This window comes from Telmatherina bonti (assembly GCF_933228915.1).
Source record: "Telmatherina bonti genome assembly, chromosome: 22".
Taxonomy (NCBI): Eukaryota; Metazoa; Chordata; class Actinopteri; order Atheriniformes; family Telmatherinidae; genus Telmatherina; species Telmatherina bonti.
The window spans coordinates 21,456,830-21,481,676 of NC_136631.1; the positions used below are offsets into that span (position 1 = coordinate 21,456,830).

The following is a 24,847-nucleotide window of genomic DNA, read 5'->3' on the forward strand; positions in this document are numbered from 1 at the left end:
TCATTAGATGTCAAGTTGAAGCAACTTTGTGAGAGATTTAAAACTGGAAGCACTGTACAAGTGCCAAAAGCTGTTCCTTGAATGTCCACTTTGGCAGCTCATGTTATAAAGCCCAGTTTTACAGCAGAAATAACATTTTAACACATTTTTAGTCTTCACAGATTTAGCTTTTTTTTTTTTCCTGCATGAATGCCGTAATCAAGGTTATTTGTTTTTAAATAACCCCCATTGTTGGGTGATTATGGCTGCTCTGTGAGCGATATGGCCACTGTTCAGCATGTATGCAATCCTCTCAGCTTAAAAGTCTAATCCATCCTTCACACAAAACCCAGTTTGGGAACCCCCAAAGTCCAGGCTTGAACACAGCCTTGCACAAAAGAATGACTGATCAATAACAATACATACAGTTTATAACCAAACTATCGAACAACAAAGCCCACCATATTAACAAGGTTTCTTTGTTGTCATTCAAAAGTAGTTTCCTTAATTTGACCTTATTAAATGATCTAAAACAAGAGGTGGTGCACTGACAACCAACAAGACTGTAACTGCAGCAAAAAGTGAAAAAAAACACTCATGTTGAAATGTGTGACTAAAGCTTGACAAGCTATACATTTTTTCTATGGATGCTTACTTTGATTTATTAATGAAATGGATCCTCAAACATGCTGATGCCCCTTTTGCTCATGACCATAGATCAAAGAGTCTATAAAGCAAACTCATTTAAAATTATGAACACAATCTTGTACTGTACTTTGAAGGGGAGGGAAGGAGATTGTACTTTTAATTACAGCGTTATGGCCAGAGCAGCTGCACACACTGATTTATGCTATCTTTCCCAGTCACACTGATTTGATACACATGCTCTCACTCAGACGTTGTTATCAGTTGGTACCACACATAAAAGAGAACAGTATCTAGGAAAATTACTATTCAATTTTTGACAATCATATCTTAAAGCAACCGAGACAGTGAAAGAGGGATATTTTTTCATGCCAGTTCAGAAAATCAAAATCTTCCTCTTTTGTCTTTGCAAGTGTCTGCTAATTACTCAGCAACTCAGCAACCATGACATTTAACCATATGTTGAGATCTTGACTGAGAAGGTGAGTATATATGTATAAAATGAAAAAAGGTCAGTTTTTCCAAGACATCTCCTATTGTTTTACTTATTCTGCTGGAGATTCTGTCTCTTCACTGGGCAACAAATGGAGCCTAAATCCCACGAGATGCAATTACTGAGTGCTGCAATTCACCGAAGAGAGCAGAACACTCTACTCCATCTTAAATACGTTCCCATATTGGGTGGGAGGGTAGGATTTCTAACCTTGTTAAAGCGGTTTTCAAATCACGACACCAGTTATAACCATTAGCTTGGACGAAAGAGATCCTCAGCAAGAGAAACGAGGCGGTCGGTCAATGGGCACAGGTGTGAGAAAATTTAGAAAGAAGTCGGTAATTATTTGACAGTAAATGTTGCCATGTGAAACTAACAGCTTTGAGTCAGTTCAGTCTCTGTATATTGTGAGATGACATGAAAAAAAAAAACACTTTTGGTTTAAAGTACAGCAAGTAATCCATCATGATCACTTCAACGCCATTTAATTTGTTTTGGAGGTGTTAGATTTGTGTTGTTGGTGGTGCTGCTGGTGACTCATGAGGCACTGTAAGCTACACTGTTGGGAAATCGAACACAGAGAACAACTCTGAGCACCTTTTTTTCTTTCTTTTTTTTAATGTTTAAACTTTCAACACCTACCATGTTATTTGTGTGTGGCATACACATCACCATTTAATTATCATACCATTTCCTTTTTAGTGTGCTTCTCAGTCACACATTTACCTCCTCCTAATTATGCACACTATATGTGTAGATATATTTTTTTCATAATTTAAATGAATAATTAATGTTACTTTTACCAAAACTGCATAGTAATGTATTTACTTGGACCCAACAAACAACACTTGTTTGGATAAAGTCCCTGTTGATGCAGATCTTTGCATATCACATTGCTGAGCAGGTAATAGTAGATGATCAAAAAATCCAGAAATGAGCAGCCCAATCTGAGACCTAACTCGAAACACTTAAGTTACTTCCATTTTGGTAAGTACTAAACAGAGTAACAAACTTACTGAAAGAAAGTTAAACAGAGGTAACAGAATAAAACTTTATGGTGCAGCTGAATTTCTCTCTAGACACCCGTTAAGCATGTAAAGTGTTATGGAGCGAAACAATAAGACCAAACACACTGTTCACAGCGCTTTATCAACATGTGTTCAACTCCTTACACCCAGAACTTTTCCCCAATTATGTTTAGAAGTTTGAAAAAAAAAAACAGTTTTCTTTGTCAATGGGAAGAAGTTAGGGCTTCCCTGCTGAAACACAGGCAATAACCTTTTAGCTTGCTAGCGACGTCATTGTGCTAGTTCACTTTTTTTTCCTCTCACTACAAGAGAAGTTTCTTAAACATGGATTTAATTTAACTATACAGTTTTAGATCTGAACTTAGTTCTTTCAGACAGTACTGTTAACTATTATAAAGCCTAGGTTTATATTAATCTGACTTTAGTGGGGAAAAAAAGAGAAAAAAAACTTCGCCAACCAGCATGTTTAAAAATCCTTTGACAGAGTCTGGTCTGTATTTCTGGTCCAAAGCAGCATCAGCCAGGTTTCACTGTGTAGTTTGCACTTGTCATTGAGAAGCCACAATAAATGTATGTGGTTTTAATGTTGCTAATAAGTGGCCTGCAGACAGGCCTCAGTGCTGCTCACCGAGGAACAGAGTAACACATACACTCACACAGCACAAAGCATTAACGCAGACACAACCGGCTTCCTCACACGTCTTTCTCTCCCCACCAGGGCTATTAATCATCTAACACCTTTCACACTGGTAAACATACTGGAGCTGAATAATACATTATTTGTTTTTCAGTCTTATGAGCACTTGTGAATACAAAACAGGAATAGCTTCTGTTATTTGGGGTTTCCATGGCTACTGTAATTACAACAACACACACGTTTGAAAGGGCCAGAACCAATATCAGTTTTTTTTTTTTCAGAAACTATCTGAAATTTCCGAAACAAATGTTGCCCACTGTTGTGAAGGAAATACAATTCATTTACACAGACACAATTTGCAAGTTAGTTGTCTTGCTGAAATACACATGAGATGTGATGACAATGTAATCAGACAGGACTGATTATTGAATATTTACTTTACTGGGCCAAGTTTTCCTGCTAGGGAAGTGAACAGCAACTATCCCCCACATCAGGCTCATCATTTTTATGGCAAACTTTTTCTTTGTGAGTAGGTTCAGAGCTCATGGCTGGGTTTTATCTGACGTAACAAAATGTCACGAAATTCAGACGGGGTCAGGAAGTAAATGCGGCCGCACAGAACCCCATTTCCCCTCTGTTGACTCTGCGACAAAATGCCTAAATTCTGTGTTGTTACTCCAACTGCTCTAATTGGGAGAAAGATAAACTTTTTTTGTGCCACAAAAGTAGCATGTCATTAGAGAATTAATTCAACAAAATTAATAAAAAAAAAAACAAAAAAAACCCCCCCAAAAAAACAGAAATAGATCAACAATCTCCAGCTAAAAACAGGAAGAGTGGATAATGCTAGAGACTTTGTAACTGTAAAGCAAGGTAAAGTTTAGTCAGTGCAGAGATGCAGTACAACTTAACGTCAACATATGAATACATATCTACCAGGAATTTGGATTGATGGAGGCAAAAGAAATGATTTACAAGTATATCCAAATAACAGTGGTTTGCTCATTGTTAGCATTAGCATAGCATTATTATTATAAGCTAATTTGTCAAAATACTAATTAAAAACAAGGTGACCGACATTTAAAGCTACTTTAGATCCTAAATTTTTGACCCAATCTAAAATAAAATAATTGTAGGTTTCTAGGCTTTAGAATGGCCAGAGTCAGTCCGTTGGGAATTTAGATGTTATCCTCCTCTAAAATGCCTGATTGATATTACGACTCTCCTAAATAGCTTGCTGTCAAGTTCTGCCCAAGCATGTTGATCTGATTTAGGTGTGCAACAGCAAGAAATATCCAGGACCTCTAGAACTTGGGACACCCTTGCTCAGCAGAATGTGGAGGTGATTGTTTCTAAGTGATGCTTTGTGTTGGCACTTCTTGATAAAGTGGCCACTACCTGAATTAGAAAGGCAGTTATTGAGTAAGCTCTATAGTGCCTGTTAGCAATAAAACTCTTTTGCAGCTTCATAACATCTTCTGGCAGGAAGACAGGAAGATCACCGCTTGTATCATTATAAATGTAGTTATTATTAACCTTCCAAAGTAACTATTGGGCCCTGGGATGGACTGGCAAACTGTCCAGGGTGTACCGTGCCCCTCACCAAATGAGATAAGTTCCAGCTTCCCTCCGACCCTGAATTTGACTTAACGGTATGGAAAATGAATGAATGAATGAATGAATATTTGTTGTGTATACAATCTGTGTTTTGTCTAAGTCTTTTAGATCTAATTTAGAATAAAATATCAAATATGGTAACAAAAAAGAGAAGGATTCTTCCCAAATAAGAAACATATGCAGATGGACCCCAAGATTAATTTGAACTCTCACACTAGCCTAGCTATAGCAGGTCCAAAAGTTACAATTCAAGCAAGGTGATTTTTTTTTTTTTTTTTTGTATTCATGACAGATAATGTGTTATTTCATTCAGACAGACAGTTTCACCTGCAGCACTGCTTACATAAAGATCAAAACCTGGACATTTCTCTCTGATCCATCCTGATACATCTACCCTCAGTCATTACAACAGACATCTTGTCAGTTCTTCCAGGTGTTAATCTCTTGCTTTGCTCTTCACTGGCTTGTTCTGTTCTTTGCCATTTTTAAGTTGACCTTCCCGATTCCTGCTTTTCAGAACTTTTAATTATGTGCCTGATTTGATTGCAGCCTCCTTTGTCACTGCTTGCCAGCCTGTGCTGTCTTCTACAAAGAGACATGCTCCCCCCTTGAAATGTCATTGCATGACATGATATCAAAAGAAATAGCAATCCCAATGAGGCTTCTAAAAAAAACAATAAAAAAAAAAAATTCCAGTACTGTCTCTTGCCATGAAGACCGATTTGTTACACCAATGCCTTCATTTTGACAGAGCGCCTTTGAAAAGTCAAGAGTTTTCTAAATCACTTTCATATGACTAGAAAATGCTGATGTGTTTTATTGTAACGATGAAGAATGATCCATGAAGGGACGAGACTGTGGGCTGTATAACAGAACAAGAAGGATTACTTTGGCGTACTGCAAATAATAAGCCGCAAATACCATGAGACTGTGTTGTCGGACATGTTTCATCGGAATATACTGTTCTCTGCTGATTTATTACCATTCTTAGTGCTCTTCCATAATACATGAAAACAAACTCAACAAGAAAATCTATATCAATTTCAGCCAGACATGATAATTTACACTCTCAATTCATCATTATGATGATGATTCAGCTATAACAGATGCTTCTGTAGTTCCTGTCTGTCTAGACTACATTAAAAAAAAATATGTCATAACTTTAAATACAATACGGTTTGTCTTTTGAGAAAACCATCAAAATGCAGCAATAGTACTAAAGATATTGAAGAGTATAATTTGTCTTGTTTGTAAATGTACGTGAATAAGTTTGGTATTGCTTTTATTTTTCAAGGCCACATGAGAATCTGAACAACCAACAAGTTATGTTAACATAGAGCTCTGAATTCATGTCAATATGGATCCATGTGCAAATTCAGTCCTTTGTTTTTGTTTATTTTGATGCTATGTTAAATATTTTATCAAAAGAGTGTTGATGAATGAATAATCAGCAAATATACTATTTCCAGAAAAATATTTGTTTATTTGCTCATCTTGAAAGTGATAGTACAAGTACACTGCATGACAATTATCAGCTGAATCAAAGAATTAATTTTCTCTTCCTAAATATCTCTATGGTATTGTTTGATAGTATTCTGGTTTTCTGATTTCTAATAACATTACACAGTCATCTTCTATCACCGCTGAGCAGACAGCGCCCTGAATCAAAGTTCGGATGAGCTTACAACTCAGGTCAATCTAGATACTGTAAGTTATAAGGATGGGCCCTGCAGTAGAGCAGATTTATCTCCTGCACATGGTTAGGATTATAAGTCTGAAAGCTGAGGGGAAAACGCTTGGGAAACCTGTCAACCTGATGTGATTGGACAGATGCTGCTGGGGTGACCACAACAGCAGTTAGCTGTAATGGTTTTTTAACAGGGTTGCATGGCAGCTAGGACCAATTACTTTGGACATTGATTGCGCGTCCTGTCTTTGATGGTGTAATTGCTCTGAGAGAGCTGAGAGGGGTTCTTCTGCTGAAAAGGTGAGCTCAAATCGATTACAGTAGGTTTCTCCTTTCTTAGATGCATGAGAACAGAGACTGCAAATGTTATCACTGCTCACTATAATATATAATCATCATTGTATTTGGGTATATGAAGCATTTATTTATCATCATTATATCTTTTTGCCTCTGCAGTTTTAAGCTTTTGGTTGACATTTTCAATTTTTTACAGACTTGTCCGCATGACCGAGAACATTTAATAAAGTCATGTTTAAGGACATGGTTGTAGAGTTGCTTGTCGTTTCCCCCCTATATAGTGGATACCATGAGAGGTGCACTTTTGTGTGAAATTGTATTTTGTATTTGTTTTTAGATGACTGGCACCTCTTTGACACCTCTCTGGGGAATTAATGATGAGTAGCTTTAATAGAAAATGTTATACACTAGACTTTGACACCCGAGACATGAGCTGTGAATGATTGCTTACAGTCGATTTTTTAGCAACAAATGGGCTTAGGTTAGAAATAGAGAAAAATAGAAATGGACTCATCCAGAGTCAATCTTTAAGAGTAAACATAAACAGCATCAACATACCCAAACAAGTAAGCAAGATTAAATTCTGGTAGGCAGCAGCTGGCAGGCAGAAACCATGATTTATGGTGAAAATGTTTTTAATGAGGCTGCATGGTGGTATAGCGGTTAGTACTGTGGCCTCACAACAAGAATGTCGCTGGTTCAATCCTTGACTGGGGCAGGGTTTGGTCAGTGGCCTTTCTGTGTGGAGTTTGCATGTTCTCCAGGTGTATGCGTGGGTTCTTTCCGGGTACTCCGGCTTCCTCCCACCGTCCAAAGACATGCATGTTAGGTTAATTAGTCACTCTAAATTGCCCATAGGAGTGAGTGTGCGCGTGAGTGGGTGTTCGTCTTTGTGTGGCCCTACGATGGACTGGCGAGCTGTCCAGGGTGTACCCTGTCTTTTGACCAAAGACTGCTGGGATAGGCTCCAGCTTCCCCGCGACCCTGAATTGGATTAAGCGGTTAGGAAAATGAATACTTTTAATGATAAATTTTGTGTTCATTTTTTTTTCCTGAGCGCTAATTTGGGCTAAAAAAAAACCCCAAAAGCTTCTTCCCTGTGGCACCAGTCATTGTGGTTTGGGCATTTAAAAACCAAACTAAAAAAAAGGGAAAAAAAAACTAAAAACCAAACAAACAAGAAAAAGAAACAAGACAACAAACACCTAAAATACAAATTAAGAATAACTTAAGCTGATAGCAATAAAAGATAATATAAAGTTTGATTACTGTGTTGTATGAACTCTGAGGCACTAAAAGTGACATAAATATCTTAAAAATGAAATTACAGTGGAAGAAAATATGAAACTGGTTGCTCTACTGCACGTACAGTAGGCCAATTTTATTCCCGTTAATGAATGTATTTTATTTATGTAATTTAATATAATTTATTTATTCATTCACTAGTAGATTTGTTGATTTACATGGGACTAGCATTGGCTTAGAAACAACATTTTATCATTCAGCTTTAATAGCTTGTGCATTCTCTGTCTTGTCGCCTGTATACGAGATCTCGTTCTTTCGGTCACGACCCACAGCTCATGACCATAGGTGAGGGTAGGAACGTAGATCGACTGATAAATCGAGAGCTTCGCCTTCTGGCTCAGCTCCTTCTTCACCACGACAGACCGGCGCAGAGCCCGCATTACTGCAGACGCCGCACCGATCTGTCTGTCGATCTCACGCTCCATCCTTCCCTCACTCGTGAACAAGACCCCGAGATATTTAAACTCCTCCACTTGAGGCAGGACCTGACTCCCGACCCGGAGAGGGCAATCCACCCTATTCCGGCTGAGGACCATGGTCTCAGATTTTGAGGTGCTGATTCTCATCCCAGCCGCTTCACACTCGGCCGTGAATCGCTCAAGCGAGAGCTGGAGATCACGACCAGATGAAGCCAACAGGACCACGTCATCCGCAAAAAGCAGGGACCCAATCCTGAGGCCACCAAGTCGGATCCCCTCAACCCCTCGGCTGCGCCTAGAAATTCTGTCCATATAAGTTATGAACAGAATCGGTGATAAAGGGCAGCCTTGGCGGAGTCCAACCCTCACCGGAAATGAATCCGACTTACTACCGGCAATGCGGACCAAGCTCTGACACCTGTCGTACAGGGACCGGACAGCTCGTACAAGGGGGTCCGGTACCCCATACTCCCGGAGTACCCCCCACAGGAGCCCCCGGGGGACACGGTCGAATGCCTTCTCCAGGTCCACAAAGCACATGTAGACTGGTTGGGCAAACTCCCATGCCCCCCCCAGGACCCCAGAGAGGGTATAGAGCTGGTCCACTGTTCCGCGACCAGGACGAAAACCACACTGCTCCTCCTCAATCCGGGATTCGACTATCCGGCGGACCCTCCTCTCCAGGACCCCTGAATAGACCTTACCAGGGAAGCTGAGGAGTGTGATTCCCCTGTAATTGGAACACACCCTCCGGTCCCCCTTCTTAAAAAGGGGGACCACCACCCCAGTCTGCCAATCCAGCGGTACTGCCCCCGATGTCCACGCGATGCTGCAGAGGCGTGTCAGCCAGGACAGCCCCATAGCATCCAGAGCCTTAAGGAACTCCGGGCGGATCTCATCCACCCCCGGGGCCTTGCCGCCAAGGAGCTTTTTGACCACCTCAGCGACTTCAGCCCCAGAGATAGGAGAGTCCACCCCTGAGTCCACCAGCTCTGCTCCCTCATGGGAAGACGTGTTGGTAGGATTGAGGAGGTCTTCGAAGTATTCCCTCCACCGACCCACAACGTCCCGAGTTGAGGTCAGCAGCACCCCATCTCCACTGTACACAGTATTGATGGAGCACTGCTTCCCCCCCCTGAGCCGCCGGATGGTGGACCAGAATCTCCTCGAAGCCGTCCGGAAGTCTTTCTCCATGGCCTCGCCGAACTCCTCCCATGCCCGAGTTTTTGCCTCGGCAACGGCCGAAGCCGCATGCCGCTTAGCCCGCCGGTACCCATCAGCTGCCTCCAGAGTCCCACAGGCCAAGAAGGCCCGATAGGACTCCTTCTTCAGCTTGAGGGCATCCCTCACTGCTGGTGTCCACCAACGAGTCCTGGGATTACCGCCACGACAGGCACCAACGACCTTGCAGCCACAGCTCCGGCTGGCCGCCTCAGCAATAGAGGCACGGAACACAGCCCATTCGGACTCAATGTCCCCCGCCTCACCCGGGACATGTTCGAAGCTCTGCTGAAGGTGGGAGTTGAAGCTCGCTCTGACAGGGGACTCAGCCAGACGTTCCCAGCAGACCCTCACAACACGTTTGGGCCTGCCAGCTCTGACCGGCTTCCTCCCCCACCATCTGAGCCAACTCACCACCAGGTGGTGATCAGTTGACAGCTCCGCCCCCCTCTTCACCCGAGTGTCCAAGGCATGTGGCCGCAGGTCCGACGATACGACTACAAAGTCGATCATTGAACTGCGGCCCAGGGAATCCTGATGCCAGGTGTACATATGGACACTCTTATGCTGGAACATGGTGTTCGTTATAGACAATCCATGACGAGCACAGAAGTCCAATAACAAAACACCATTTGGGTTCAGAGGGGGGGGACCATGCCTCCCAATCACTCCCCTCCAGGTCTCACTGTCATTGCCCACGTGAGCATTGAAGTCCCCCAGCAGAACAATGGAGTCCCCAGAAGGAGCACCCTCCAGCACTCCCTCCAAGGACCCTAGAAAGGGTGGGTACTCTGAACTGCTGTTCGGTGCATAAGCACAGACAACAGTCAGGACCCGTCCCCCCACCCGGAGGCGGAGGGAAACTACCCTTTCATCCACCTGGGTAAACCCCAACGTGCAGGCACCAAGCTGGGGGCTGATGAGAATGCCCACACCAGCTCGGCGCCTCTCACCATGAGCAACTTCAGAGTGGAAGAAGGTCCAGCCCCTCTCGAGGGTACTGGTTCCAGAGCCCAAGCCATGCGTCGAGGTGAGTCCAACTATATCTAGTCGGAACCGCTCAACCTCGCGCACCAGCTCAGGCTCCTTCCCCACCAGAGAGGTGACGTTCCACGTCCCTAGAGCCAGCTTCTGCAGCCGGGGATCGGACCGCCAGGGCCCCCGCCCCTTGCTGCCGCCCAGCTCACATTGCACCCGACCCCTACGGCTCCTCCCGCAGATGGTGAGCCCACGGGAGGCGGGGCCCATGTAACCCTTTCGGGCTGAGCCCGACCGGGCCCCATGGGCGAAGGCCCGGCCACCAGACGCTCGCTCTCGTACCCCGCCTCCAGGCCTGGCTCCAGAGGGGGGTCCCGGTAACCCGCGTCCGGGCAAGGGAACATTCATGCCCAGGTTGGTCGTCATCATAGGGGTCTATGAGCCGTGCTTGGTCTGGTCCCTCCCCTAGACACCTGTTTGCCATGGGTGACCCTACCAGGGGCATAAAGCCCCCGACAACATAGCTGCTAGGATCTTCAGGACGCACAAACCCCTCCACCACGATAAGGTGACGGCTCGTATACAGGCGGCTGAAATGAGTTTCCTCCGCAGGGTGGCCGGGCTCTCCCTTATAGATAGGGTGAGGAGCTCAGTCATCCGGGAGGGGCTCAGAGTAGAGCCGCTGCTCCTTCGCATCGAGAGGAACCAGTTGAGGTGGCTCGGGCATCTGGTCAGGATGCCTCCTGGACGCCTCCCTGGTGAGGTGTTCCAGGCACGTCCCTCTGGGAGGAGACCCCGGGGAAGACCCAGGACACGCTGGAGGGATTACATCTCTCGGCTGGCCTGGGAACGCCTCGGGATCCCCCCCGCAGAGTTGGCAAATGTGGCTGGGGAGAGGGAAGTCTGGGCTTCCCTGCTTAGGCTGCTGCCCCCGCGACCCGACCCCGGATAAGCGGCAGAAGATGGATGGATGGATGGATGGATGGATGGATTCTCTGTCTTAGTGCTGTATTCTGAGAGAGAAAGAAGAAACACTTCGTCCAACAGCAAACTCAGAGAAATGGTTTCCTGGTAACTGCTGGACTTCATGTTCTCCTCTGAATGATTCCAGGTCAAGATTCTGGTCAAAAGCTGCTCGGCTCTAAGTGTGTATGTGTGTACAAGAATGTAGTTAACATGTCTCCCTTTTCACATCGATTGCAGCATTTATCATTTTAGCAGAATATTATTAAAAGCATATAGTTATAATTACTGATACATTAATGGGTATGTGTTGTTTTAAAGGGAAATCCTTTAGGTGTTTTGAGAATTCTTAGAAAGTTGGTCTTAACAGAAAAGATTTGCTTCACATTAAAAAAAACATTTATAATCTGAACAATGACAAATAATGTATAATTGGAACATGTGGTAGAATAGAAATAAACAAAGCAATATACATATAAGTTTATGCTCAAAAAAGATACTGTTTAAGTAGATTTTTTTTTTTTTTTTTTTTTTGCTTGACTGATACATCAGCTGTCATGGTTTCTTACCGTTCTGCACATCTTATCCTCCAAATCCTGGTTGATCCTTTGAAGAGCAGCATAACTGCTTTGGATCCTAAAAAGAACAGATCAATAAATATCTCCCTTTAAAAAAAAGTGAACTGTAATGTACAACACCCAAAGCTTATTTTCATGAGTTGAAAGAAAAGCACCACATTTCTCTATAAATTAAAACAAATGAATGATTTACTGTGTGGATACATCTGTAGACAATATCAAAACAGCTGTTGGTTATATAATGTTGTAACTCAGACATGAGGACCACCATGGACACAAATCTCAGCCTAAACACATAGAAAAGGGTTGTTATGTTTAAAACTATAAAAATGATCATAAAACCTTTTTAAATCCTCTAAAGTTTTATGATGTGTCAGTAAACATGGCCATAACATGGTAGCATGTTATATTATGGCTGATATATCATGAAAAAAAATTGATGTATAGCTTCCTCTTATTCTCTTTTTATTGCTTTTATCTTTCCTTGTGAACCTCCAGCCTTTCAAAAGGCACAGCTGAACCGGAGCTTACCTCTCATTTGTGTTTTATGGTCTCACCTCTTAGTTCAGTAGTATATTTTCACATTAGCCCTAAAGGCCTATGAGTGTGATAATAAACCAATATTAATGGCCCCATTAACCAGACAGATATTGAGGCTATGGGCAAAGGAGACCACAAGCTAAAACAGACTATAAAACAAACATCCAAAAGAAATGAGAGAAACTGAAGAAGGTGCACATTAGAGAATGAGTAATACTTGCCAAAAATGGGGTTTGAGTTGGTAATGGAATATAAATAACCAGTAAAACCTGTCATTATGAGAGGCAATGCGGTGTGCTTTTAGTCATTTCAGAAGAAAACATTCACCCTGATTCAAATTTTGCAGGATTTGACAGACATTACTCAATTAGACTCAAGGCAACAGAATCCCCACGGCCCTCATCAGCAGCTTTCTTTCCAAGTATACATGCTGTTAGCAATAGACAATAAATTGTATTTAAATCCCAGGTATTCTCATATTTATTTGCACTATGGCCACAGAGAACAGTCGGTTCTGTCTCACCAAGAGGGTTGAGTTGTTTGCAGTTAATTACATTGCTCTGAAGTTATTGTCATGCTGGTAAATTGAAAATTAAGCTTGAAGGTCACTAATGTCTTTGCTGCTTTGCTACAGCTTTTCCTCCTTAATAAATATTCCAAGATTATAAAATGCAGAGCAAAATCAATTTTTTTACCTCGGGAGCAGATAATTACCCCGGACTTAGAGGGAAAACAATTTAAAAGGAGGGACTAATTTATTGCTTTTTAAGAACAAATTTCTACAATTGTTCTGATCTTGGAGTAAAAAAACATCCAAGGATTAAACCCACTCTATAAAGTACGTAACTGTGTGACAAGTGTGCAGACAACACACTGCCTCACTCATCATTTCATGTCTAATAAAATATTTATAATTACAAAACTATTATCCTCTACATGTAGGAACTCAGTTGCATCATATAAATAACTTTCCAAGTCATGTTTCATGTCATTACTGTGTAATTTGTGTTCATTGTGGAATGACACCTTTCACTATGTCTACTTGAACCGACCGGTAATATGACATTCAGTTAAAACACAATACTATAGGAACATGATAGGTACCTAAAAGGAAAATATATAAATAAATATATAAAATATATAAATAAAATGTATAAAACTTAGATTAGAAATAATTGTATTTGTACTGATTAAACACTGATTTGGAATATTTGACACCTAACATTTCTGTATGTCTTGATTGATGAGGAAGCTTACTTTTTTGCTTGCACTAAATTAGCATCTTCTGTAAATAAGATGGGATTTTTCGCCTGATAAGCCATAAAAGCGTCTAACGCTTGGTAGGTTTTATGAGAAGGTTAAGAGCAAGCCATATGTTTATCTAAACCTGACAATTTAGTCAGTGAATGCTTTAAACAAACAATGTTTGTTCTGGTCCTTAAAGGTGGAGTATGTAAGATTTTCAATACTTTCTAAATAAATTAACTAATAGAATAACTACAATCATAATTAGAAAGTTTTTTGAACATGTAGGTTCCAGTCTGTTCATAATTGATACATTATTAAATTACAAGTTTAATTAATGACAAATGACAAAAAGCACATTTTTTTTACTGGTAGGAAAACATTTAAGAAGGGTCTTTGTCTTTAATTAAACTTGTAATTTAATAACACATCAAATATGGACAGACTGGAACCTACATGTTTAAAAAAAACTATCTAATTATGATTGTAGTTATCTTTTAGTTAATTTTTTTTTAGATATTGAAAATCTTACATACTCCACCTTTAAAGCAAAGTGAGTGAAAGTAAAAAAAAAAAGAAAAGAAAAAATTTTCCGTACAGTCCACTCACGATTTGTTTTAACCTTTTAAAAACTGGTAGATTTTTTTGGAGTTTATAAATATATGTCATCTTATTTTTGCAGTTATTTTTCTTTTTGAGAGTAGGAAAAAAAAGAGAACTACAATCCATACAGGAATATACAGGTTACATTTCCAGACAGTTTAACAGTCCAAGATAAAACAATTAGGATGAAATTCCCATCAGGTTATAAGTCAGTAGACCCAAGAAATGAGGTGTGTTTTTAAGTTTAAGAAAGCTAAAATAGCCTATTAGATATAGATAAAAAGCACTACAGTTTTATTTAAGACCCTCAAAATGCATCTCTGCAACATTTAAGATATATCCTACCTGTGGAAACTACATCTCTTATCAAGGTGTGTTCCATTAAGAAAATACTTCAAATACTGACCACTGCCGGTGACGATTGTCTGTGTCTGTAAAACATATTGCTGTTGCTAGTTTAACCTCACGCAAACAAAAGCAGTATTACTAATTTTCTTGATCATGTGAGTGATGTGTAAGCATGAAAGACTGGAATGCTTTGCTATTAATCATGTTCATTCTACCCAGTTCCTCAAGACCAATGTCAACATACATTGCAAAGATTTTCAGAGACGTGCACCTGGATACACGTACCTGCGAAGTTTTTCTGTAAATTTTTCCAGTTCCTCCTGGGCCCGACGCAGCTCTGTCTCGAGGTACTGTCGAGTGGAGTCAAACTCTGTTTCCACCATCTCTAGTTTGTGGGTTGTATACGACAGGCGTTTACGGAGGTCATCTTTGTGGTCATGGAAAGAGCTGAACAGGCGATAAAGAGAGTCACAATAGCGATGCCATTTTATTTCTGTTAGAGATCGTGAGATTCATAGAGGCAAGCAGAGAGAAAATGAAAGAAATACCAAGAGAAAAGGCAGGACGTACAGTAACATGTTCATTTGCTTGTGTGAGCGGAAGGAGGAGGAAGAGGAGGGGGAGGAAAAGAAATTAAATGAAGGTGGATAGTAATTTAGTTTGCATAGAGAAAAGTCCCAGGTCAAGGGGAGGCCAATGGGAAGGCGGAGATGGAATACTAATGATTTCCCATTCACAGGGAGGGAGCTCTGCTGGGGAAATCCCATTCCCAGGATTCCATTGGTGTCGTGATGAATTTCATTACACAATGCCCCCATCATGTGTCTGAAAGAAAAGGGATGGACTTTTGCCCCTAGATACAGGCCGGGGGCAAATTATAGAAGTAGGGATTAAAACATAGACTGAAGCAAGACTTTCTATGTGATTTATCTTTGAAAAAATATAATGAAGGCAGAAAAGGCAAAGAGAGACCTTGAGAGAGAGAGAGAGAGAGAGAGAGAGAGAGAGAGAGAGAGAGAGAGAGAGAGAGAGAGGCCAGTAGAGTAGCACAGTTTCAACACCACCGTCAACAACATCAACGTACCAGACAGGGCTCTTTTTTTTTCTTTGCTGTTTGCACAATAGATGCAGGTTTTTTCTCAGGGATGAAAACACACTGACAGGGATGATGGAGGGAATGGATGAGGTAATGAAAGGCTAGAGATTGGGAGCAGAGGGAGTGAGTGTTCTGGGGGATTTAGCTTTTAGCCACACTGATGGATTCTTGACTCATGGAGAGGTTTGATGACTCAGTGCAGCCAACCAACGTACACAGTGAGTACACCTTCCAACCTTAGCCCAAAGACGCAATTACAAATCTGACACTAAAGAAAAAGGTGTCCAAAGAAAGGCCTGTGGATTGGGAGGTGGAAATATGTGAGTGAGGCAATGATTCACTCTTAATATTTGGTTGTTTGTTTGATGAGCTGCAGTAATTGCCTCTTCATTAAACAGCAAGAAGTCATTATATAATTGAACAGCCAATAAATATGAATCCAAGGATGCATAAAAGTACTTGTGAGTTGGATACAGTTATGCTATGCAACACGGAAACTGCTGAATTCATATAACTTAATATGTGGAACTCAAGCAGGCCATGAAAAAAATGTTAATTAGCAGGAGTAAAAGCAGAGTTTTATAACTTTAGTTGCAGGGCACATTCACATCAGCCTTTTTTTTATTCAGATCTGAGTCTGTTTGCTCAGAAATTCATCTTTGCGGAGCTGTGAATGCACCGAATGAATTCTGATTCGGACCAAAGAAGCAAATTCGGTCCGCTTACAACGCAGGTCTCGGTGAGTTTCAAATAGACCAAATACAGGAAGTAGACCACAAAAAAAAGTCACTTCCTGCATTTGACAGCATTGCATTGCTGGTAAATACATAGCAATCTCGTTAAGAGTCCTTAACGAGTTGTTCATACCGTGTCCATTGTTGCAGTGTATTTCTGCAGTATACTTGCATAAGACAAAATAAAAAAACCTCAAAACAGCCATAGTTTCATGCTCCATGTATAACTCGCAACAGAGTTTTCTTCTTCACGAGGGTCTTGTCCTCTCTTTTGCTAAAGACTAGCATTGATAGCAATAAGTGCAGCGTGAATGCAGTCTCAGTCTGAATGGATATACACCCCTACAGCTGAGACGAGTCCCCAATCGGACCAAATCTATTGGACTATCCTGATGTGAATGCACCCTAAGCAGGCTGTTTAACCTCAGATATCAACTTGCTTTCATTTGTCAGCTCCAGATTAGAGCCTACTATACACAGGGGAATAAACTGAGTGATTGACTTAAACAGAGCCACAATATATATAACTGGGCAGATTGTCGGGTGGATTTATCAAGCCCCCTTTATTATAGTCAGTTGTTCAACAGCTTAGCCTGTGCATTGAGTAGTGTGTCCTTTTCTAGATGACACTGCCCAACCACATCAGTCTACTGGGGATATCTTGCAACTTATAATTTTAGGCTTCTTGTTTGTCTTGCCACATGCTCAGAGAAAAAGTCTGTTGGAAATCGGCATTTTACAGAATTCAAACAGCAATGCTGAGCATCACTGACCAACAAATTGGCACTCTTCAGACTCATATGTTGAACATTACTCCCATGTCCTGCTGAAGACGTATGGACACACATAATATTGACCATATCATTATTGTCCTGTTTAGCTTTGACACTCGTGTTTACAAGATAATGCTCTGGGGCACGCTAGAAGCTACAGTCTGTTCAAGCATAATGCACCAACTCCCCTTGCTTGTTTTACACAATTCATAAACTGAAATATGAAACCTACAATTTGTGCATTGAACTTGTGGTTATTCTCTCTGTTTAATGGTTAAAGTAGGGATGCACCGATTCACTTTTTGGGAGTTCCAATCCAAAATCTGAAATTTGAACATCTGCAGATACCGATTTTGATGATACCAAATCTGTTGATGTGAACATTATTGTGACTATGGTTATTATTGCTGTTTTAACTGTGTAAGATTTCATTAGGTTGTAATAAATTACCCATCCTGTCTTAAGTTACCTCTCCAATACAAATTCAAGTTTTATTTTGATTTGGCACATTTTACCCAAATACAACTATACATGTGTGATTTTGAAACAAAGATCTTGCTTTTAGTGTAAAAAATGTCACATTTTAACATTCAAGACACTTATTTCTTTTAAAACATGTCCAAAGCATGTCATCAAACACATCTGCGCTGGCTTGACTAGTGTGGTATCCGGTATCGTTTATGTTATCGGAACACTTTTATTATTACCGATGTCGAATACACACACATGGTATTGAGCCGATACTGGTACTGATATTGGTATCGGTGCATCCCTAGTTAAAAGAGAGGAAAGATGACTGCATGCACTATCCAAGATTCATTGAATTACTATGAGGATAGGTACACCATGCTTCATTGCCCCGTAAAGAGCCTGGAAATATTACAGTCTCTGTCTGGTTGGAGACACGTGTTTCCACATTTCCCCCATGCAATAACAAAAAGAAGCTCCTTACAATAGTTAGCTAGAAAGATGACACAGTTGTTTATGCATCCAGCATGCTGACTCTAGCAAGTCACCCTCAGTTAGCCTGTTGGAGCAAAACATAATCTTTACCTGCTCATTGTGTAACTGTAAGAACTGTGTTATAACATAACAATGAACAAGAGAGTAAGTACATATAAAATTTGCTGTAGGATGCTGACACTGTAAAATACCATTTCTATTACGTCTCAGCATCCACTAGTGTTTTTGTTTTAGTGTATTCAGTTTTGTGTTGGCCTTCACATGAGTGTTGTTGAAATGCAGAGCAGTGTTTACTTGAATGCAGATGTCAGCTGACACATGAAAAGACATGAAGAAGAATGAATGGTAATGGGGATGAATAGATGCAACATTCTGTTTTTCATTGCTTGTTTATGGTCATGACCTCCCAGTAAGAATCCATATCTGGGTTGAAATGAATAAAATGGATTCACCAGTAATGAGGATGATATTTAGAGCTTAAGAAACTCTCCAGACTGATTCATCTTACCTTCGTTTTTGATGCTTGCAACCATTTCTCTGGGTTTTCAGGGCTGTTTTGCCAATATAGATCTTTTTCATAGTTTTCTCTGTGCCTCGCCTCACATGTATGTGTAGCTGTGCTTCTGCTGCTGCTGCTGGTCGACTGAATTTTGAGGCCAAGTTTTGAACTCAAACTACAAACCAACAGTCAAAGCTTTAAGTCTTGCCTGGGGAGGCAGATAGTTGTTGGCTATCTGTGATGACCCTGGCAAAAGAGCAGAGAAAAACGGCTTTGAAGTCCCACAGATTTTTGCAGTGCATTTTATTATGTTGACTCCAGAGAAAATCAGAATTTGTCCATTCTCAGAAAATGAATGTGTTTAGTATGAGGGAACAGAGCTGGGGGATCAATTAGAAAAGCTCAGTTGGCAAACTTTAGGAAAAGACAACAGAGCAAATTTTTGTGCCTCAAGTTGAACTTTGCACTTGTGCAAAGATTAGTGCATGTTTGCCACTCCATGATCTAAGAGTGTGCAGTTCTAAAACAATCCCGATTACAGCTTCCACAAAACAAGTGTTTCACATGTAATGTAGTGACAAATTTGTCTTTATCACAATTGCTATTTTTTAAAGTAATTGTTTGTGGCTTTCAGTTACTGCTTGCTTGGAGCAATTGAATAGAGACATAAACTGCAGGACCCTATGGAAGGGAATTATCGACGAGCTGACTGTGGAGGTCATTCTTCAATAAATCAGTGTTATGATTAATGTGTGTGTTTCCATTTTCCCTGCAGTGCTAGGGCTTGAACTCAGGTCTCCCACACTGTGAGAACTTAATAACCTGCCACTAAAAGGTATGAAATGCCTAAATAAACTTCCATGGTGTGAACTTGCTTCTTTATTTTGGCACATTCATTGTGGCTTGATGCGGTCTGTGACCACACATGACCACATGTGAGCATAAGGTGTGAATAATCCAGGGAATGTTAAAATCCTGCAGAACAAGAAACGTTTGATAAAAGCAAGAATGCTGAACGAGCTAAACAGGAATATGTTAGGATGAGACAGTATAAGCTGAGCAATCTGTTAACCTACAGGAGGGGTTTTAGATATAGCATCAGCTTAATTTCCATCATTACAAATGACAGAAAGAACCACACCCAAATACTCGATCTGAAATAAGAGACCAGGAACGCGAGGTTGGTGATGACATTGCAAAAGATAAAAGAACTGTATTTTATACAGTGATTTTATGGTATTACAAACCATTCAGTGTGTTTAACACTTGCATGTCCCATTTACACACATGCATAACACTTATTATGCAACTACAGACTACGCACTGTAGTTTTTCTACTCTTGTTCACACACTATTGGATATATACGAGGCAAAACAAACTTCAAAATGTTATCTGAGTAAGCCCTGGGATAGAGTTACTTATTACATTACCACATTTACCTTTAAGCAAGAGCTGCCCCTTTGTTAAAGGCAGAGACGGACTGAGACAAAAAAACATTAGCCCTGGCATTTCAGCCCACACCAGCCCAGATGTAAACCACAAATCTTTGGCTCCTTAAAATGTGGACATCAGCAGTGCAGCTCCTTTAAACCACTAAAACCATGCAGTGACTAAGCAGGAGTCAGAAACTGTAGCCAAGTTAAATGCTTCCAAAAAGTGCAATTTGTTAATGAAATAAAAATCTACACTCCAGCACAGTGATGAATATTAGAGCAGCATTCCTCCTGCTTTGTGTTTGATGGAGAAAGAAAATAGAACAGACACGAGAAATGAAGATTTAGATAAAAAATGTTAAGAAAAACAGTCTTTCTCTGTTTACTGCCTGGATGGAGAAGAAGAGTTCTCAAACTTGTAAGGAAAAGTGACTGTATATAAATGGTTTTACACACACACACACACACACACACACACACACACACACACACACACACACACACACACACACACACACACACACACACACACAACTATATGCTTCCTCTGCTGGTAAATGGAAAACTCTACGCAGACTGTATAAAACTCCTCCCACAGGGGGGCAAACAGCAGATCCTGGTGCCTCAGGTGTGGCTAAGCAAACTCTATAAAAAAGAAAAGAAGAGAGCCACATAACACCAAAAGATACATAAATTAAGCACACTGTCTCTTCACTGTGTCTCAGCAGATTTAAGAGGAAAAAGTTCTGAAGTATTTTTCTAAATGCTGAAACTTGCCACAACTGACAGGAAGTGCACGTTGCTGAGGTTACAAAATAAAATTCCAAACCACCTTCCTTTCTGCTACTACAGTGTCTCTTTTGCCTCAGTAGCAGTTTAATTAAAAGAAGAAAAAAAAACTTAATGTTTAACTATCTAAAGGTCAGTGGCAGTCAGCATCTCTCTTGCATTTTACAATGGAGCCCTATGGTGGCTGATTTACTGGTAATGAGCCACAGTAGGTAGGGAAGGAAGAGTTACTACCTGCCACATATACTATTCACAGGAACTAAATAAGGCCATTAAACTTTAATGGCCACAGTGCCATCTCTCCTGAAACCTGCTATTAACTCAGCAGCACACCACAGTTTAGAGTTAACAGTGAACCTTCATGTTATAGCTGCAGGATAACAGAGGTGTTAATGTTGTTGTGTTAAAATGAATGAAGAACCAATAAGTGGAAAAACAGTTTAGCCACATTAAACAACTTCTAATGAGGCCAAAGTGAGCAGGAATTCTCCCTGTGGTCTCCAAAATCGTCCAAATTACATTTTCTAATTCTTTATAACAAGATCAGTATGATTAAAGTCATCAAGAACTTCCAAAACAGCAGCAGTAATCATTCATTTGTCTACAGCTCTGACACTGTTGTGGTTCTAAAACCATGGTCATTTTTGGACCGAAATTTATGTCACTGTGGACTATTTCAAAATAATTGAAGTACCCTTCTTTTGGCAACAACAATTATATAATAATAAAACCTTATAAAGACATAAAAAAACTTAGCTTCTGTTTGGACATTTCACAGAGTAAACACATTTAAAAAAAAAAGCTCAACAAAGCGGAGGATTTTTTTGTTTTTACTTTGAATGCAGAGCTCTTTATTTTTCTAAGGGCCATAAAAGTTTGACAATATTGTCATCATGGCTGTTCCATTTATTGCTGGTGGGGGAAATGCACTGCTGTAGACTCCCAGTTTGAATGAATCTGTCTTCTCAGGTGGCTACTCGTGCATCCCATTTGTCTTTCAAAATCTCCAAAGGAATTTTATTAAAATGTCCTTGTTTTCTGTGTACTAAGAACTAAAGACTTGTCTAGAACCATTAGATTCCAATTTTCAATCCTGCTACACCCTACTGTATTCCTTTACTGTCTTTATTGATTTTCTTTCTAACATGTTTTGTGTCCATTAAGTTCCTTAACCCTCTCCTGCACAGTGGTCACTCTAGTGGACACCTATTTACAAACTTTTTTCTTGGATATTGATGAATGAGGATGGTGTGTTTGTACATAAACCACATCAGTGGATGTTAGGGAGTCATCCATTACATTATCACTCATTAAAGAATAAATTAATTAATATTAGGTAAAACTGAACATAAATGCAAACATTGTAATTAATCAAGTTTGCCTTTGCCATAAATAGGAAATGATGCAGCTATTATAGAATATTTACATCATATAATATGACTTATTATTATTTATAAATATTTTATAGAATACATTAAAATATATAAAAGAAATTCAAAATATCACTGATAAACAAAAAAGTATGATTGCATATGTCTGTAGAAGTAAAATCCTGTATTTAAAAAAAAACCTGGCATTGTTTCTTTTTTTTTATTAATGCATGCATGAAAGGGTTAGGGTGAATTTTACTATGTTGTTGTTATTGACATGGTGGGTTTGTTGTGAAATCTTGAATCAATACGTGGTTTATCATCTGTAAACATAGCTGGCGTTCTTAGGTACTTGTTTCACTTTTATGAGTGAAAGACATGCATCTGGCTGTCTCACAATTATCCCTGTTTTCTCAGGTCAGTGATGTGTAAATGACATTTAATAAGCTTACTGTACCTTACCTATCTATCTATCTATCTATCTATCTATCTATCTATCTATCTATCTATCTATCTATCTATCTATCTATCTATCTATCTATCTATCTATCTATCTATCTATCTATCTATCTATCGATTCCAAAGTACAAAGATTGCCTGGTACAAATATAGGTGTAAATTTATTTAATAAAGCTTTTAGAAACAGATGTACCACATTGCTGTCTCTGTGTACATTGGTTAAATATCTAACTACGTGATCAATGCAATAACAATACATCATTATGTCTCTACAACTACACAATGCTATAGGCTAAGAGTAGTATTGTGTCTCTCAGTCATTCACAACTTACAAATGAGCAACAATAGTCAGAGAGGCAGGAAAAACAGATGCAGTTCGCTGAAGGTAATACTCCTGCAGCTGACAGCTTATGTTTGTGTGAGACGTTCCAAGGTTGAGTTAAGATGTCTCCATTGTTAAGAATTTCAACTTCAGAGTTCCGTCCTCTCAGTGGTTGCCACAACAACACAGCCATGTTGTACTGCTTTTCATAGCCTGGCAGAGAACAAAAAAAAAAAAAAAGCCTATATATAATATCAACAGTATTATTTTATAACTTAAACTAATCTATAGATTTTAGTGTTTATGCAGTTAGTAAAATGCCAAGGCTTGAAGTGAACTCCACTTACAGCAGTCTTTATCATGAATTAAAGGTATACATGACGAACTACAAAGATGATATAGAAAAACAGTACTACCATTAGTTTTACATGAAGTACAGAAGAATGTCAGAGTTTTAGCCTACAGTATTTGTTTCCATTATTTTTTCACTGATTCTATCCTCCTTGTTTTTGGTGGGTCGTGCAAATATTCACAGAGATCAATCTGTTTTTTCATTCTCCTATTGTGTTCTTCATGTTTTACAAACAGACATCCTGTGTTTAGAAAAATGGGACATGCTGGACCGATTGGAACAGTCCAAAGCAGCAAAATTGTGACATCCATTTTGGAGCATGCCGCAGTACCTTTGGTCAAGTATAGAGGTGATAAACGTAACTTTATACAATGAGATTAATATATATAATACAAAAGTAGTATAATAAAATTTCTTACATTGATGCTGTGATGTTAAAAAAGAAAATAATTTCTATATTTATGAGTAGACACAAAATCTTTGTTGATGTTGCTGAAACATTTGTTCATAAAATATCATGGATGTTTAATATTGTGATTGCCCTGCGATGGACTGGCGAGCTGTCCAGGGTGTACCCTGCCTTTGGCCCTAAGACTGCTGGGATAGGCTCCAGCTTCCCCGCGACCCTGAACTGGATTGGCGGTTAGGAAAATGAATGACTGAATGAATATTGTGATTGCCGTAAAGGAGGAAATTCTAAATCAGCTATACATCAAACTATCAACTGCATTTCCTACAGGCATCACAAATTTCTAATCCCTAAATATGGGTCCTGCTTGTGCAGCACCAATACTGTATAGCAGTCAAACACAGCATGCAGAGCATAGAAATGTCCAGATACTGCCAATATAAAAGAATCCTTCATGTTTCATATTTCCTTTAATCCATCTTTACAGCCCATGAAGAATGTCCTAATCCACTGTACACCAAGCCAAAGGAGCCTATCAGGAGTTAGTGTGATTATGTGCATGTAGGCTGAACATACAGCAGCATGCATGGCCCTCCAGGGTGCAATGAAGTATTTATTGAGGTGTAATGGGTGCAATATGTGCACAGATTGTTCAACATGTAGCTAGTTAGAGTGCTGGATGTTTGATAAAAGGCCTATTGCATGATAAAACTGGATTCTTTTTTCTTTTTTTGCAGTCCAATACATAATAGAAGCTTACATGGACAAATTAGTGTTCATATTTTAGATGTGCTTTTTGAACCAAGCAGCTGAATGCGAAAGATCAAGACTAAAGTAAATGCAATGATGACAACAACAGCAATTTGTTTGAGCAAAATCTGAAATGGTACAGTACTGGTTAAAACCTTTAAGTGGAAGGATCTTTATCTTTTGTGGCAATAAAAATGCCACACGTCATCCTCCTGACATATGAGACATAAACTGTGGTTGTAGGAGACTTGAGGTCTGCTGTATAAATGAGCTCCAGAGGCTTATGGTGCTCAGCTGATCCTGCCCTGTTGACT

General features: G+C 40.0%; 1 protein-coding gene across 1 annotated transcript in view; it reads right to left on the reverse strand.

The window, feature by feature from the left end:
* The window catches only part of begain (brain-enriched guanylate kinase-associated), a gene marked incomplete at both ends in the record, with an annotated part of 34,955 nt that extends 16,227 nt beyond the window's left edge, over positions 1-18,728 (reverse strand). Inside the window, 3 exons of the mRNA XM_079261721.1 lie at positions 11,839-11,905; positions 14,869-15,030; positions 18,658-18,728. Of these exons, the coding sequence (XP_079117847.1) occupies positions 11,839-11,905; positions 14,869-15,030; positions 18,658-18,728 (300 nt within the window). The remainder of the gene's footprint in view (positions 1-11,838; positions 11,906-14,868; positions 15,031-18,657) is intronic.
* Between the last annotated feature and the right edge of the window lie 6,119 nt (positions 18,729-24,847).